The following is a 17,437-nucleotide window of genomic DNA, read 5'->3' on the forward strand; positions in this document are numbered from 1 at the left end:
TCGTGAAGTCTGCTCTTTTTTAAAAGTCTAATGAAATTCCCCATTGTCTCTCTCTGTTGAGCTAAGTTTTCTTGTAAGAATGACAACAGCTGAAATACTCAAAACACTGCTCAAACAGGGTTCCTGGTGAGGTGATTGATGACTGAAGTCTGTCAGTGTTTGAGGCATTTGGACAATGCCCTTAACATGCTTTAGCTTTTGATCAACCCCCAGTTGGTTGGGCAGTTGGTCTAGATGATTGTTGTTGGTCCATTCCGACTGAAATAGTACCGTTTATTCTGACTTCATAGTAAGTGCAGTTTATATATTTTTTCAGTTCTTGTCTCTGCTCCTAGCTTAGGTTGTTGATAGTAGAGTCTTCTTTCCTGTACCCTAAAATTTCTTCATATTGGTCATTATCTTGTGCAAATGATGGCATAACAATTTTTTTCACTCTAATATTACTCACAAACAGATAGAAAATAGCACTGTAAATTACAGAAATAGTTAAGGAGGGAGTATGTCCCAAAGTAGTTAACTTTCACTGTGTTTGGCAGGTCGTTTGGTTGAGGTGTGTTGGAATTTCTGCCTTTGTTCCTTTTGCTCTTTTCCTCAGGGCAGGAAAATCTAGTAAAACTGCCGTGTTTAATTTCAGGTAGTTCAAAGACAAATTGTCATTTTAATTTAACATAGTTCCTTTTGAGACATTTTATAGTCTGCAGATACAGTAGACATCTGGTGTACAGCCAACAGGAAGATGCAGTGTTTTAAAAGACTCCAGAAATCATGATTTCAAACCAGAGGATCTCCAGTTAGATGTGCTGTTGAGTGCTTGATGGGACTTCACGTTATTTTAAGCAGGGGTCCTGAGGGAAAACTATCAGATAGTGTGCAGCGCTGAGGTTCAGGCTACTGAACCACACAGCAACTGTGGGAAACTGTCACAGGGTAATAGAGTGCTTCTGCTTGATTATTTTTAAGAGGGAGTACGAAATAACATTGGGCTTTACTTTCTGGCATGAGAAAGCTGCAAAAGAACAGTAGAGGAGTCATACCTAATGGTGGATGTCTCTGGGCATGGCTTCATGAGGGTGCATTGTAGTGAAAACCTGTTTGGTTTCTTTTCCTGTGCCATACTGCACTCTTACCTCAGTCCAAGTGCTGTTACTGACATGAAAGTAAGACTGAAATCGAATGGATGAAACAAAGAGAATGAAAATATCTCATTTTGTCTTAAATCACAGAATCATGATTAAGCGAGGGGAGGGTAGGTTAGTAGCTTCTTGGCTACTTTTGAATTTAGAAGATTCTTACAGAAAAAGACATACTTTGTTACTGGGATCTTTAAAAGTGTGCTTGTTTTCCTCTTTCTGACTCAAATAGAGATCCTTAAAAAAGGCTACTCAACTCTTGTGTTGCCTCAAGGGCTTCTGAGTATTATCCATTATTGCAGGTTTTTAGAGAGTTAAGGAGAGGTGCTCGCTAATTAATCTGGTATTATCGTTGAAAGAAATTATTATCAAACTGTGCCTATAATAGGTCTGAGATGCTGAGTCAGTCTATAGATGTTGTAAAAAATGTAAAATCTGGAGAATTAGTGTGAGATTGCTGTTTAAGCACTTCAGATGTAGGAATGAAAACTGCGAGAACTTGCTTTTTTTTGGAAGCAGAATTTTATCAAGCATTTCAGCAGAAAAAATAGGATGGATTTATTGTGGTAAATTTGATTTTACCAACTTACCTTTAATAATGAAAATTACTTGTTTTATTCTGATGTTGTCTTGTATTAATGTGCTGTTTTACTTAAAAACAGCAGGAAAAGAAACGACTGTGAGCTTCATTGCAGAGTTCTCTTTTCCTGATAAGAAGTATATGGTGAAATTTTGCAGCAGAGGCATAAGAAATAAGTAAGGGGTATACAGACTTTTGGTTTTCTGGGTTAAGTAGCTGATCTTTTCTGAATATTTATTCTCCAAGATGATACAAACCATTCTATTTTGGTAATTGCTAAGCAGCCAGACATAGAGTATGTCTTAGTATTTTACATAACTGTTATCTGAGAAATGTCTTGTTGATGTAGAGGAGGCCAGTGCCTGCTGTGACTTGCCACAAAGGAATCTCTTCTGAATGAGAAAATATTTTCCGTACATTACTTTTTCCATCAGAACTGTAATATGAAACATAACTGCTTACATGCTATTGGGTTTTATTAGCAAATGAACATATCCCTTGATTGTAAGTTTAAGGTACAAAGCTATCATTGAGGTAGAGCTCTGGGGAAGGCTTTTGTTCACCTCAGTAAAATAGCTGCTGTCATAGCCAGAATAGAGAATATTTTCACTTACTGATGTAGACAAACATTAACGTCAGGAAACCAACTTCACCACAATGTTGACAACACAGGGGAGTACAACTCTTGTCTGTAATTCATTTAAACCATAGCTAACAGCAGTACGATGTGATACAGAAATGCTATAAATATTTTTTACCGGTCAGCTACTTTGACTAATGAGTAGAGCATGAAGCTAAGTCTTTTTTTCAGTTGTGTGCTCATGTAGTGACAAGCATGCTACATACAACTCCTGTAGATAAGAGATCTGAAGAATGCTTATGGGGCATGCTGTTGGTACTGAACTTTGGAATTTTTTTTTAAACCTCTGGAAATATGGAGTCATCAGCTGTCAATCTGGTGCAGATTACTGGCACAAACATCATGCTTCCTTATTCAGCAGATTAATGTAGGAAATTTTGGTACCAGAGTGAAGCAATACACTTGAGCTCTTTTCTTACCCTTTCCATATATGGCTCAATTTTGACACCCCCTTCTCCCCCATACCCCCCCCAATCAAAGGCTAGTTGGTTTTCTCATGTACTTTTCTTAAATGTACTGAGGTTTGGATCATATTGACAGAGCCAACGGGGAACCACTTTTAGCATCTTGATTAATTTTGCCTTACCTTTATTTAGTACTGTTACGCTGTATTCTTGATTCAGGTTTAGCATTTTGCAGTATTTTGAAACAAAATTTAAAAAAAAAAAATTTGCTCTCAGTGTTCTGTGTTGAATGTCCGGTGCTGATATTCAGAGGTTTTCATTAGATGTCTTTGAACTTTAGACTTCACCACAGTGGTCAGCACTTCATGGACTGCTTTATGTCATATCTGTAGATTTGCATGCAATTCCTTGACCATCTTGCTCAAATATTTTTATGATGATTTAATACTCTGTCACTTGTAAGGATTCTTGGAATACAGCAGCTGCTAGTATGTTTGAAAGGGTTTCCATTTTAAAGGCAAGTGCAGAAACTTGGCTTGTTATTCAACTGAAGGGTTCACAGTAATGCTCTACCAGAAATAATGCCATTTCAAGTGTTTACTCACTGTGAGTTCTACAAGTGGAGCTTGGCTTTGGGCAAGTGTTACAGATGAAACAAACTTTTTCTGGGAATAAAACTGATGGAAGACAAAGGACTAATAAGGCTTGAACTCAATGATTTCTCAAGCAGACACAGGTCAGCTCACCTTGAGTTTAATGACTTGTAAACAAGTTTTTTTGGTTTAAAAGTCTATTATGTTTCTAGTGAACCACAGTTCAGTTTTGCTGAGTAGCGTAAGTTGCCTTTTTGGTAGGACATAAAGGGTAGAGGGAATGCTGTGCTATTATCTGAATTGTTTCAAAGGTTTCACAAATAGCTTTCTCTGGTATCAAAGCCAATAACAGGTTACTGTGGGACACACATCCTTTAAAGATACTTCAGACATGTGGCACTATGTGGAAATCTGTCTTAAAGGGGAGCTCTAGTAGCAAAGAAAGCTTGTCCCAAAGCTGCTTGAAAGCACAAGCAGCTATATTTTAGAGCAATTACAACATTTTTATGAATTCCCACTTAACAGAGATTTTCTACTTAATTTAATAGTGATGCAGTATTGTGATTTCACTGGTTACGCAGTGAGATACTCTCTACAGCAAGAGGAGGGGTGGCTGACTACTTACAGTGTGAAGTACATAGGCTTTCTAAGTACTAAGCATTAAGCAGGAGTGTTGGGGGGAAAAACTGCTGTAGCCAGGAGCAGGTTTTTTAAGGTTGCATTGCTGCAGCTCTTAAATATGCAGCAAGCATAGGGCTGTGTTTGTTGTTAAGATCATGTGAGTGAAGCTACATTCTTTGATAAAATCATGGATTAAGTATTACTCTTCAAGGACACTTACATTTTCTTTTGTCATCCTTTTAAGTTTTTAGTCAGAGCTTTCACTTGTTGGCTACTGCTCTCACAATGACTTTAATCGTGTAGTATTTAAATCAGGTTGACTTTGGGCAAGCTTTCCATTAATTGCTGTGTTTAAAATGGAATCTCTATATATTTTTAATGAAGACTGATCATGTTTATGGTTGGAGTTAGCATCACTTACTCTGAATGCCCTGACTACTCATTTAAAGGACCTACTCTTTAGTTTTTTTAACTTTCTCAGACTTAATTATAAGACCAAATTTTTCCATGTAAATTTGTATTACTGTATATTCTGGAGAGTTTCAAGAAGTTTAATCAAGAACAGAGTGAAGGGAAAATTAATAAAAAACCCGTCAATTTTTGCTTAAATAAGCAGTGTCTCCATACCTTTTAGTAGAATATAAAAATGAAAGCACCATCCTCTTCCTTTAAATATAGTTAGAATATGCATTTCATCAGGTTTTCTCCTTTCCATTAGAAGCTGCTGGCTGTGGTTGTCCCTAGGTCTTACATCAAAGATGTTGTAGATGCTTGGCATCCTTCTGATCAGACTGAGCAAACAGTCTCTTTACCTTTGTCAGAGTAAGAACAAGTCACTGCTGCAGAGTGCTAAGCATTATTCAGTTGAAGACTGCAGGACTGAAACTCTGTAAATAGGTAATGGTTGGGCTATGCTACAAATGAGTTGAGAGGGCATGGAGCTGCCTCTTCCTTGCATCCCATACTTTCTTTGACTCTAGCCTGAAGAGTAGCAATAAAGGAATGTAACTCAAGTGTGGACGGTTGTAGCAGGAAAATGCACAAACTTATTCATAGAATTTGAGGCTGAAGAAAAAATGCAGAGATGAGACAGAAAGAAAACTGACAGTTGGGAGATAAAGATTGAGCACAGACAGAGATGGGATCAAGATGGAAATTGAAGAGCAGGAAGAGAGAGTGGGATGGGCTGGAAAGTAACTGGGGACATTATTTTGCTTGGGCAGAAGTAGGGTTGAAAAATTTTGGAACAAGAAGCCAGGGCAGGTGTTGAGCAGCTTGTAGTTGAGAGAGCAGGGAAGGAACCAGGAGGTGAGTCAGCTGCAAACTTGCTAAAATGAAAGATCGAGTCTGAGAAAAGAACGGAGAAGCTGGGCTGCTCTGAGCAGTCTGAAATGAAGCCTGGAACTAGCTAGGTGGAGCTTTGTGTGGGAAGAGGGGTCTTAAGTTCTTGGTGACAGATGGCATTTGTACAAGGTCTGCTTGACATGGGTGTGCCAGCAGCTCCTCCACTCAGTCATGGGCCAAGAAGCCAGAGCAGTACTTCTAAAGCTTTTGTCTCTGCTTGAATTCTGTATCAGCCTGAAGCAGTCTGATTACTTTCAGACACTCAACACATTTAGATGAACATGAACACGTGGCACTTGACTGACACTGTTTTCCTCAGCCGTTGGTATTGGGACCAGCACTGCATGAGATCTTTGTCAGGACATGGACAGTGGGATTGAGCACACCTTCAGCAGATTTGCTGATGGCACTGAGCTGTGTGGTGCACGGAAGGGATTCCATCCAGAGGGACCTTGAGAGTCTTGAGAGGTGGGACTGTGAACCTTATGAAGTTCATTAAGGCCAAGTCCGAGGTCCTGTGTCTGGATCAGGGCAATCCCAAGCACGAATACAGGCTGAGCAGAGAAGGAATTGAGAGCAGCCATGAGGAGAAGGATGTGTGGATGTTGGTTGGCAGGAATCTCAACATGACCTGGCAATGTGTGATTGTAACCCAGAAAGCCAGCCGTGTCCTGGGTTGCATCAAAAGCATTGTGGCCAGCAGGGTGAGGGAGATGATTCTCTCCCTCTGCTCTGCTCTTGTGAGACCCCACCTGGAGAGCTGTGTCCATCTTCGGGGGACTGACCTGGTTTCAGCTGTGATAGAGTTGATTTTTTTCTTAGTAGCTGGTGCAGTACTTGGTTTTGAATTTAGTACAAGAATAACGTTGATAACACATGGATGTTTTGGTTATTGCTAAGTAGTGCTTATTTTAAGTCAACGACTTCTTGGTATTTCATGCTTTACCAGCATGAGGTGCCCAAGGAGCTTTGTGGGGGCATAGCCGGGACGGGTTATTCCAGGGTTATTCCATACCACAGAATGTCATGGACTGTGCGTAAACTGGGGGACTTGGATGTGAGGGGCTGAACACTGCTGGGGCATGGGCTGGCCCTCAGTCAGCAGGCAGGGAGCCATAGTATTCGACATCACATGTGTTTAATTTTTTTTCCTTTCTCTTCCCCCTGCCCCCTTGCTTAGATACAGTTATTTTTGTTGTAGTTGTTACTATCTTAATTTGTTGAATTATTAAACTGTTCTAATTTTAACCCTGGGGTTTAACTTTTTTTGTGATTCTCCTACCCATCCCACCAGGGTGGCAGGAGGGTGGGTGGGGAGTAGGCAGGTGTCTGGGCTGCAACCCAGTTGCAGGCTGGGTTAAACAACAGGCCCCTGGCATAAGAAAGACACTCTCCTTTTGGAGCAAGTTTGGAGGAGGGCCACAAGCATGGGTCAGAGGGCTGGAGCACCTGTCCTGTGATGACAGCTGAGAGGGTTGGAGCTGTGCAGCCTGGAGAAGAGAAGGCTTTGGGGAGACCATAGAGCAGCCTTCCAGGATCTAAAGGGGTCTCAAGCAAGCTGGAGAGGGACTTTATACAAGGGCATATAGTGATAGGATGAGGCAGAATGGATATGAGCTAAAAGGGTAGGTTTAGGTTAGATATTGGGAAGAAATTTTTCACTGTGGAGAGGGATGAGACCCTGTAACAGACTGCCAACAGAAGCTGTGGGTGCCCCATCCCTGGAAGTTTTCAAGGTGCAGTTGGATGGGGCTTTGAGCAACTTGGTCTAGGGGAAGGTTGGAACTAGACTGATCTTTAAGGTTGCTTCTAACCCATTCTATGATTCTATGCAGTTAGAAACATTTGATAAGGCTAACATTTTTGAGCTGTAACTTTGCATCAGTTTTGCAAACTGTTTGCATTCACAGTATGCATTAGTACTGTATAGTATTGACTAATACTAGTCAATAAATCAACTGCCATCAGTAATGCCATTCTACAGTACCTTTGTGTCATTTAGTGCAACCGCATTCAGTTTTTCAGTGCTTTTGCTTACTTCAAAATATGACTTTTCATATGCTACTGAAGTCCTGTTGTGAAGCTAGAATTTACTTTAGAGGCAGTACTTAAAATAAATGTTTTTGATCTTAAAAATACATGTGTTATTGAAGAAAGTCCCATCCCAGATGAAGAATAAGTATATTCCTGTTCAACCTTCCTGCACTACTCCATGGAAGACAGAATATATAGTAATTTTCATTGGCTGGTTTGATATGTTTGTTAGGGTTGGTTTTATGGGTTTTTTGGTTGGGATTTTTTTGTGTTTTAATTTTTTTCTGGGTATCAGACTCCTTACGTTTAAAATAGTTTCCATCAAGTAGAATGCTTTAATTTGTGTACAGATTGAACCCTTATTAAAAAAATAAAACTGTTGATGAAACTGACATTACCAAGCACAAAGAAACTGAATTAGCATGTGTCTAACATCTCACATTAGTGAACAAGCTTAGAAAGCTTCTGTTGAGGGTGAATGTATGCAAATAATAAAGTATTTTTCTAGTGGGAGCTAAGCTCTTTTCCATAGTATTTTCTTTTTTTCCTTAAATTTTAATTGTTTTACCTGTGACTATCTTAGAAAAATCAAAGTTTTTATGAGTTGAGAACATCGTGCAGTTACTAGTCAAAACCTGTATGTGATTGCAGAATGTTTCATTTGCTTTTTAAGAATATTAGTTGCCTCTTAATTTCTGGAAATGTAATTTTGCTATTTTGTAATTTTTCTTTTCACAGAATCTGAAGATGATGTGGCCCAGATCGTTGAGACAAATGACACAGATGATAAAGCACCAAATTCTGAGCATCTAAATGATAAGCTAGCTGAAGAAGTTGAAAAAGAAGAAGCAGAAGATGTTTCAGCAACTGAAGAGACTATTTCAGAGTCTGCTTCAGCTGAACAAAGTGAAGAATCTTTAATAAAAGCAGAATAAAGTACTTCAAGTGCCTTCTGTAGCTAGTTTTTAGCTTTGTTCATGCCTGTTGTTACTATTCAGGTGAGCTTTTTTTTTAATGGTACAACTTAATAATCTTGCTTGGGCTTAAACTGCCTCAACTGCCACAGTGTGTCAAAGCTATGTGTAAAAGTGGGTATTGTAAACTAAGCATGTCTCTTAAAGTTAACACATAGACCATGTAGTTGGTTGAAGCCTAACAGTTGTAGCCCTTGTTTAGTTTGCGTCTTGAAAAACTTCGAAGTACAAGCTTTGCTAAGGGTGACTTACAGTTTGACATCTCTTTAACTGTCACACATAAAGAGCAATTACTGATGGCATCTGACCTAGTAAGTTTGGTCTAGTGAACTTTAAGATACTTTTTAATGCTGCCTTGTTAAAATGGATTGAGTACATGTTTAATACACAGATGTTTACAAGCTAAAGGGTCATCCGACATTTGACTTAAGCATATGGAAGTGTCATTGCAGTGGTGTTAATATTATTCATTGTCTAACTTTTTGACAGAATTCAGTTAAATGGCACTTGGATAAATGGCATCTCCTTTGGTGTTTGTGTTGCAGATGAACCAGAGGCACCTTCATGCAAAACTATTTTGTGTTTACATAAAATATAGAAAGTCTCTGCACTCGATTGTACTTGAATACAAAGCACTATTTATACCTGTACAATAATTACAAGATATAAGTGAATTTTGTGCCTTTGTGTATTTTGTTAAAGGAAAATAAAGACATCTAGCAGCATTACTTGCTTTGTGATTCCTAAAACTGAAGAGAATTCGTTCTGCTGTATGCAGCTATTCTGCCATTACTTTGTGCAAGTTCAGAAGGAGTGTGCCACCTTAAAAGGAGCATGTCTGTATGTAGCTAAGGTGGCTTTGATAGAATAGAAGTAGATCCCTGATGGAAAGGGAAAGCGCATGTGCATTTGTCAAAAGGCTTCTCTAACTGTACCTAAAACTTGTTACTATTTAGTGTTACAATTGCAATGAATATTTGCTGCTGGAGTACTGAAAATGTTTTGTTTTTTTTTTTAATTGCATTGCTTTTTAAGATAAGGACATTTGTTACACATTTCCTGTTAAATGTAACAGCTGGGATCCTGGATTAGAAGTTTTCTGTCTGTGAGGTACCTGAGTCAAACAGATTTTTTTAGAAATAAAAGCTGACCATATGTAACTTGATTGATTTAGTAATACTTCTGATAAAAGTATTATTTTGTGCAGTGTTGTGTATCTTACTACAGAAAGAGGGGAAATTTCAAAACCATTTTTAATCTGTTGTCTTGGTTCCAAATGGAAATGGTTTTTACACTGTGAAGACAACAAACCCCATAAATCTTAGTATCTTAAGAGTCTTTTACAAGAAAAGCATGTTTCTAAATGTGACCTTAATATCCATGTCTTTATGCAAGACATAATTGTTACATGAACAAAAATGCTTAATTTTGTTTTTCAAAGACATGCTTAATTTTCTGATTCTTTGGGGATAGTTTAGAAGCTCAGCCTTGCATCAGTCAGAATCAAGTTTGGTCCGTATTTAGATTACAGAGGAATTTTTTTTCTGCTTCCCTATGTAAATTGCAATTAATATTTTAATTACTGAATTTTAATTATTCTTAATAGACAGAATGTAGGCATATGATTAAAGGAGTACTTATAGGTGCTTGTCCATACTTACATGGACAATTAGCAAATAAGCATTTTGTGTGTGACTGTCTTAGTTGGGAATACAAAGAAAACAGTCCCTTTTCCAAACATGTTGGACAGTATGAGAAAAGTAACAGGGTACAAAGTGATAGGGGAATTAATCTTTTAATACTTCTAGAGAATATATTTTAGATTACAGAATTTATTTAAAATGGAAATAATTTTGCCTGAAAGGTGACGAAGCTTATTTATTGTTTTGTAAGTTGTTAATCTCTACACTGCATTTTGTACCTCACTGATTTATCTGTTTAAAGGCTTATTTCTTTGGAGAGAAAAAAATCACAGACCATGTGAGTAAATCAGTACAGTTAACTGTTGGATGTGCTTACATTATAAGCTCTAAAACCAAGTAAAATTTGATATCCTAATCCATCAAAGGGGATATGAAGGCATGAATTACTGTCAGTTCAGAACTTAAATTTACTCTAGGCACAGATATTGCTTCCTTTTAAAAATGTACATTTGAAGTGTCTGGTCTTTTGTAGAGGAATTTTAGGTCCCTTCCATGACAAACAGTGGCTGTTATGCATGTAATATCTATAGAATTGACTGAGAAAACTGTTGATATTGGATCTATATATTAACAATGTTTTAATTAGCCTGGGACATGTATATTTTCACATGTCCTGCATTTGCCAAAGAAACTGATGCTTCTTAGGACTTTGGGAATATGAACTTTTTTTTGAAAAAGGAGACTCAGTGGGGTGGGGTGGGGTGTTATTTCTCCCAAGATTCTTAAATGAGACATGAGCAACTTCCCACAGAAGGGATTGGTACTTTTTGTTTAATATATCACTGAAGGATCAAGTAGAGACAGTCAACCTGATGTGAAAACAAATACTTTTTTGAATGTGAAAACCTGCTTTGTAACCTAAAAATACCTAAAACTTTTGAGCACAGGAAGATTAAGTCCGTTTTAAGTGCATGATAGAATTTTCTGAAAGACTTTCATACCTTAAAAAGGTGTCTGAGCAGTCATTTCCATTAACTGCTTCAGAAGGCTTCAAGATTATGTTAAGGATGCCCTAGAATTTTGGTAGAGAAAGATCTATTTTTAACTTTCTAGGTTTTCAGGGTATTAAAGTAGCTCTAGTAAATGAGGGCACAGGGTTAATCTGTGGGTGAATTCAGGCTCATGATGATACATATGACTGTTGTAGACTGAGCTTTTCTCAATTTACAGTAAGCATTTGCATGTTACTCCTGCCAAGTGTGGGTGCCCCAGTCCTGATACGAATATGAGAAGAGGATTCTGTTTCTGCAGCAATTGCTTCTTGGCTTCTGTGTACTCTGTGTGGCAATAGTAAAAGGTACCTGTCCAACAGGAATTGAATCGAAATCCAAAAATTCCTGTAAATGAACTGCTGTAGCCACACTTAGTCATGTCTTTGTAACTCCAGAAAAACCTTAGAAGTAGGAGTATGTAGGCAAAAAAAGTACAGTAATTGTCAGTCACGTTTAATCCAGTTGCAGTTTGACTCTTAAGGATGGAAGAAAGTAAAGGGAAAAAAATAAATACTGTGGTTCCATGTTTTGTTGTCTTCTGACTTCTTGGCATGTACTTGAATCTCAATTTTTTCAAAAGTACTGAGACTTCTCGCAGGACCAGACTTCTAAGATGTCATAGGAGCCCCATTTTTTTCTGTGGCTGGGATGAAAAGCAAAATTAAGTTGGGTAGTGAAGTAATACTTAGCAAGCTTGTTGGTGCAGTGTTTTTATTGACTGTGGAATATTGTGAATAACTGCAGAGGTCTCCTTGTATTTAAATATAGTTTATAAATTAGGGAGGAGCTATCTTGGCTGCTTAAAAACTCTGGCACAAAAGACAAATGAGTATTCTAGTTCAAAATAAATTGAAATGGGGCAGTCAAATTTAAATTTTACTTAGAAGTGAGCAGAACAGGGTTAAAACAGGCAATAGTATTTTAAATTCTAGTACCTCTTCTAAAGGAGAACACAATTGATTGCCCTTCGACATTCTGACATAATTAAAACTTTTAGTGGAATCTGATGATTTCTCAAAAAATCTGTTTAGCCTCCATGCAGGAAAAAGATGCTCCCAAGGAATGGCAAATGAAAATAATGTAGAAGCTGATGGTTTAGGAATGGTTAGAGATTATCGAAAGCAAGTAACTAGGGTTGGGTATGGTTGCCTTGAAGTCAAGAAGATTGAACCCCAAGGCAGTGGAAGACTTAAAAGAATGACAGAGTCATTCATGAGGGAAACATATTGGGGGGAGGGAAGATACAATGGTTTTTTATTTTAGAACAAAGTCTTAATCAAGAAATAAAAAATGCGCGCTTGAAGAGATTTTTTTCAGAAAACGTAGTAGGGTTTGGCTGTTACCACATGGCAGTACATAACTCGGGTTAATACCATGTTCTTATGTCAGAAATAATAGGGATGCAGTTGACAAGGAATCATATTGGAGAGGTTTGTTTGCTTTTTAGAATTAATTCCAGAATAAGTGTATGACAATCACTTGGTAGAAAGAAGCTGTCTCGCTATTATGAGAGATTTATAACCTTTTTAACCTTCAAAGGCTGGGAGAAACACTTCGGTGTTGGTACATGGTTCTGAACTTAGCAACGTTTGTGCACTTGTGGATTTGTGGTGCTGGAGGAGTGAGTAGGCTAGAGGAAACTTCCATTATTCAATAGCTAAGCCTGCTATTAAAAATTTTAAAAGTCTTAATCTCTATAAAGTCTGAACACATTCAGTACAAGAGTAGTGGATGTAAAGAAAGTTTAGAGTAAGCTGCTTCTCCTTACTTACTCTGCTTCTGGAATGAGGTTTTGTTAGGTCTTCTACAATGAGGAAGGCTGTTCAGGGAATAAGGAATGTCCTGTATGGGAATGTTGCACTAGAACAATAACCTTGAAGATCCATTTTGTGTCTTTGGCAAATAATCATTTGACCAGTTCACTGAGTGTCTCATGCAAGATCTTTAGGCCTTCATTTCCTTCCATGTTACAGACTGTTTTTTGTTTTGGTTTGTTGTGTTTTTTTCCCCCTAATCTCTCTAAGAGGTTCTTTCCTGTCCAATCACATGGTTAAAAGTTAATGCCTCAGATGTCAGCATTTCATGTTTCAGTTCCCTTCTAGAATTGGTAAATGCAACCCTGTCCAGATTTCTGGTGTAGTAAGGCTCTGAAGGAGACTGTACAGAAAACATGTATCCCTAATACAGGCTAATTTAAAAAAAGGCTGCAGTACATCAAGTGCATAAACATGAGGTGGAGAGTAAGTTTTTTAGGAATTAAAACTGGAAGTTTGAAAATTCCTAATAATTTGGACAAATAGCCTTGCAGAAGGCATTAGATTTAAAATGACACTGGAGAATGAGAGGGCAATAAAAGATTGCTCCATGACCAGTGGATTGTGTTTGATTGATGACATGTGCTTTCTTATTATTGCTTAAGAGTGTATTTAATGGCAATATGTGAATGGCAGAGATTTTTGGCGGTTGTCAGAAAGTTTTGATTCACTGATAGGAAAACGTGCATGAAATGCTTACTGGTCTTTGGCAGTGCTCCTCTCTTCCATGGTGTGGCCTTTAGGTGGAATTTACATATCTCAGGTTTGTGGAGGGTGATGAAGGCAAGGAATTACAGCTGATTGGGTTGACTGGCATAGAGTGGTTGGCTCCAGGCCCTGGTGTGTGGTAATGCACCAAAGTGTCTGTCAAACTGTAAACTTCCATCAGAAACGTGTCCTAGTTGAGTTTGTCTTACAGTCTGAAATTCAGTGTACTTCATGCTTTGGATTCTGGGTGTTTGGAGGAAAAGGATGGCATCCTGAGTAGGTGGGAATTTCTTAGCACTAGGTTTTTACTAGAGGTTTGTTTACACAACAAATAGAATAAGCTCTAATAGTGTTTAGCAATAGGAGCTGCTACCCTCCAGCATTAAAAAAAAAAAGAAATTGAGTTGTCCCTTAAGATCACGATTCTCAAGGAATTTGACTTCACCATTGCTTTTGATTTGTGGACCTTTCTGGGGTCTTGTCAGGTCACATTCAATCTTTTCCCTGAAAGAATAACGATTCTGTGATTCTATGAAGAATAAGACCGAGAGAGGTATATGATAGGCAGGATAGTGAGAAGGGCTTTAAAATGAAATGTATTGATTATACAATAATTTGTTCCCAAACCATAGGGTTTTGAGATTAAAGCAAACACTTCAAAGATTCTCGATAGATTATTTAACTTTGGAACAGTGAAAAATCTAAAGCACTGTATCATAATGTAACTTTCAAGGTTGCATAAAATCAATTTGATCCTGACTTAAATTTTTGGTTAGAAGGGGGTGTCCTGACCAAGTCTCATAATACTGGTTATTTTTCACAGTAGTCACCGTGGGAATAAACCTATTTCAAGACTGCCACTGTATATGCCTCGCATTGTACTGCTAGGATTTTCAGTGAACAATTACTAATGTTTTTCAGGAGGGCTTCATAAGCCTTTGCCACTGTGAAATCATGTATTCTCCTTTTGTTGTGTGACAAAAATAATTTGCAAAAGGGAGATTGCAACTGCCAGGGAGGAATACATGCAGCAAAATCCTGAGATAATCAGATATAGGAGAAAACAAGGGGTGCAGATACTGGAGAGCTGACAATTTTGGGTATTCAATTTGTAAATTCAAAGTCATCTCTAAATTTGTAACTTATGTTGAAATAATAATTCTTTCTCTCTTTCTTTCTCCATTTTCCTGCCTCAATGAAAATAGAGAAGCTGAATTTGTAGAAAACTCAAGCAACAAAGACCTTCCAGCTCTTCTCAAGTGGTCTGCCCTCTAATTCCTTGCATCACTTCAAGGACTTCTGCTCAGTTGACGAAACTTAATTTTGACTTGTTCAGCAGTCAAAAACATTTTACAAAACCACCAGGAAAATTCATTTTAAGCAAACTGTTTTGAATGATGTTTTAAAGGAAATGTGAAAATTGTTATTTCTTTAGGAATGTTTGTACTTGTATTTTTTGTATGTTGAGCTTTTATTTAAACAGGAGATCCTGTATATTTATAGATGCTATTGTTGTAATAGCCTTGTTGCATTAGTAAAGGGTATGTGTGTTTTTGTACTATAAATAGTATCTTTAATCAGAAGTATCATTTTAATCCTAGCTGTGGTCTTCACTAACACATCACCTGCAGTTCAAATTCCATTAAAATCAATGGCAAAAACATTCATTAGTGTGAGTTCTTAGGCTCTAATAGACTTCATGAAATGTCTGTCTTAGCTTTTCTGCTTGTAACTGAGAAAACATTTGAGCTTGTGCTCTCCCCTTTTGAAATTTACTATTTTACCAAATGAAGCAGATTTTAAAGCATATGAAATTAAATTGCATAGCTTGTTACTTCAATATATGCTGTCTTTGCTGTGTATGTAACTTCTCAAGAAAAAAATTGATTATGAAAAAGCTATTTATTTACCTGAGCTTAATTTATGATTTAAAGTGATAATTCTGTTTAACAGTTCTGTCTGTGCTGGCTGTACTCAATCAACTTGAATTTCATAGTTATTTGGCTTTTTTTAAGGACTGCATGTTACAAAAAAAGAATGAGGGTGCCCCTGCCTCTTTAGTGCAGTCCCTGCCCCCCAGTTGGACTGGCATATGTAGGAGAAGAAAGTTGTTCAAGGCTGAGTAGTTTCTGATAAGACCCATTTATCTGTGCTACAACCAATTGGGAGAACTCCTGGCTCATGGCATGAGCAGCCAGCTCTCCACCCTCAGAGGTCAGGCTGGCACGGGACTGCAAAATGTTGTGTGCGCTGAAGTAGAGGCAGGGAAAACCTGCCTTGACTCAGGATTGAAAGTATGTGGCAGCTTCAGAGGGAATTGTGGAGTTGCAAAGATGCTGACTTTGACCCACGATTCCATAGACTTTTCAGGGTGGGTGTTACAGGTTTTATTGTATCTAAATGGTGATTTATGTCCTTATTCCTCCATTATTGTCCACAAAGTACTGCCCTGTGTCACAGGCCTGTATCACCTAATTTTTTCAGACTGTTTCATTTTCATTAGCACAGCTGCTTTGGCTTGAGATCAGTGTACTGCACCTCATTGATAATCTAAGAGGGTATTAGATGCACAGAAGTGACACGTAACCCTGTCAGTCTGGCTTGATTGACCCCTCAGCTTCCAAAACATGGGTTCTTTTTTTTTCTAAACCCACGTTAGCCCACATCCATTTTTGCACATATTCTGGGCAGTTTAAAGGTTGGTCGGATTCGAATATTGCTCTTTCAAATTTGATAATGTATGAGTACAGAACTGTGACCTTTGATACGTAGTAATACATCAACATGACATGAACAGTAAGTGCAGCAATTACCTTTACTACACTTCAGATTGTGTTTTAGTTCTCATCTTGCAAGCAATTATTTCAGGAAAAGAGGGATGCCTTTAAGTTAAATATTTTTTGCAAATAGCATAAGTGCAGAAATTAATCTCTGGGGACTTTCTGATTTACAGGTGAACGTTTTCAAATTAATCTTGGCTTTCAAATTAACATTGTTTTAGTGGTAGAAAGGAGTCTGGTGCCATTGGCTTTTACCGTACTCTTTTTCTGGGAGAGTTTCTTTAACGATTTTTGTTGTGTTCTAATGTAATCTAAGTTTCATATTCTAATTTATGGCTAAAGCCTGATCCTGCAGGCAGTTGGCATGTCACTGTGTTCATGTTGCTCCCATGATAATACTCGTGAGTTGGTTATGTGCATGGTAATAATGCAAGTTTACATGCTTCTAAGTGCCTTTCAGAACATCAGAGCATCTCAGATGTGCATCACATACTGATTTAAGAGGCTGTTTTTAGGTACCCCAGCAATGTTTCATTGAGCAGATCGAGATACATTTGGTTTATTTCCAGATGTTCTTTCTCGCTTGTTATAAATTATTTGTACAATGATAGTGCACAACTACTACCTGGTAGTGCTATAAAAACACAAATCAATACTCCTTGCCAAAGAGCATAAGGCCTTGAGAGGACTGATAGCAGTTGTGGTTTCTGTTCTGTGGACTAAGAGTCAGAATAAAATTACTGTGTCATTCTGAGCAAGCAATTGAGTAACCATTGAATGGTGACTTTCTGTCACTGTTGTCTACCACAGCCTGGACTCAAAGGAATAATTTGAAGCAGAAGTTCATGTTCTTCTGAAATGCCTGCCTCCTCAGTAGCCAAGCGCTGAGCAGTGTTGCTGTGCTGGAGTTAGGCCCTGAACTTTAATTCAGGAGCTGTGGAAATGCTTATTTTGTTCCATATTAAGATGAAATCAGCATCTTTTGGAATGTCTTTTTTTAAACTGTCAAAAATCTAAACTCCTAGTCCCCAGTACCATTTGGCCATTCTGGGGCACAGGAGGCAGCTGACCCCCGTGGCTGATGTGGAATAGGGACTGAATTGAGCCAGTCCCTTGCAAA

General features: G+C 38.0%; 1 protein-coding gene across 4 annotated transcripts in view; it reads left to right on the forward strand.

The window, feature by feature from the left end:
• The window catches only part of LNPK (lunapark, ER junction formation factor), a 50,633-nt gene extending 35,277 nt beyond the window's left edge, over window positions 1-15,356 (forward strand). For 3 of the 4 annotated variants that reach the window (XR_014226587.1, XR_014226588.1, XR_014226589.1), the window contains exons 13-14: window positions 8,085-8,344; window positions 14,743-15,356. Coding sequence is in view for 1 of the 4 variants with exons in the window: in XM_082285417.1 (XP_082141543.1) it covers window positions 8,085-8,281 (197 nt within the window). In the remaining 3 variants the exon portion in view is untranslated. Of the gene's footprint in view, window positions 1-8,084; window positions 9,037-14,742 lie in introns of those variants that run through there. The other variant, XM_082285417.1, reaches the window with a different exon arrangement.
• The last annotated feature ends 2,081 nt before the right edge of the window (window positions 15,357-17,437 follow it).

The sequence above is a fragment of the Coloeus monedula genome, assembly GCF_965178545.1.
Source record: "Coloeus monedula genome assembly, chromosome: 7".
In the NCBI taxonomy this organism is placed as follows: domain Eukaryota; kingdom Metazoa; phylum Chordata; class Aves; order Passeriformes; family Corvidae; genus Coloeus; species Coloeus monedula.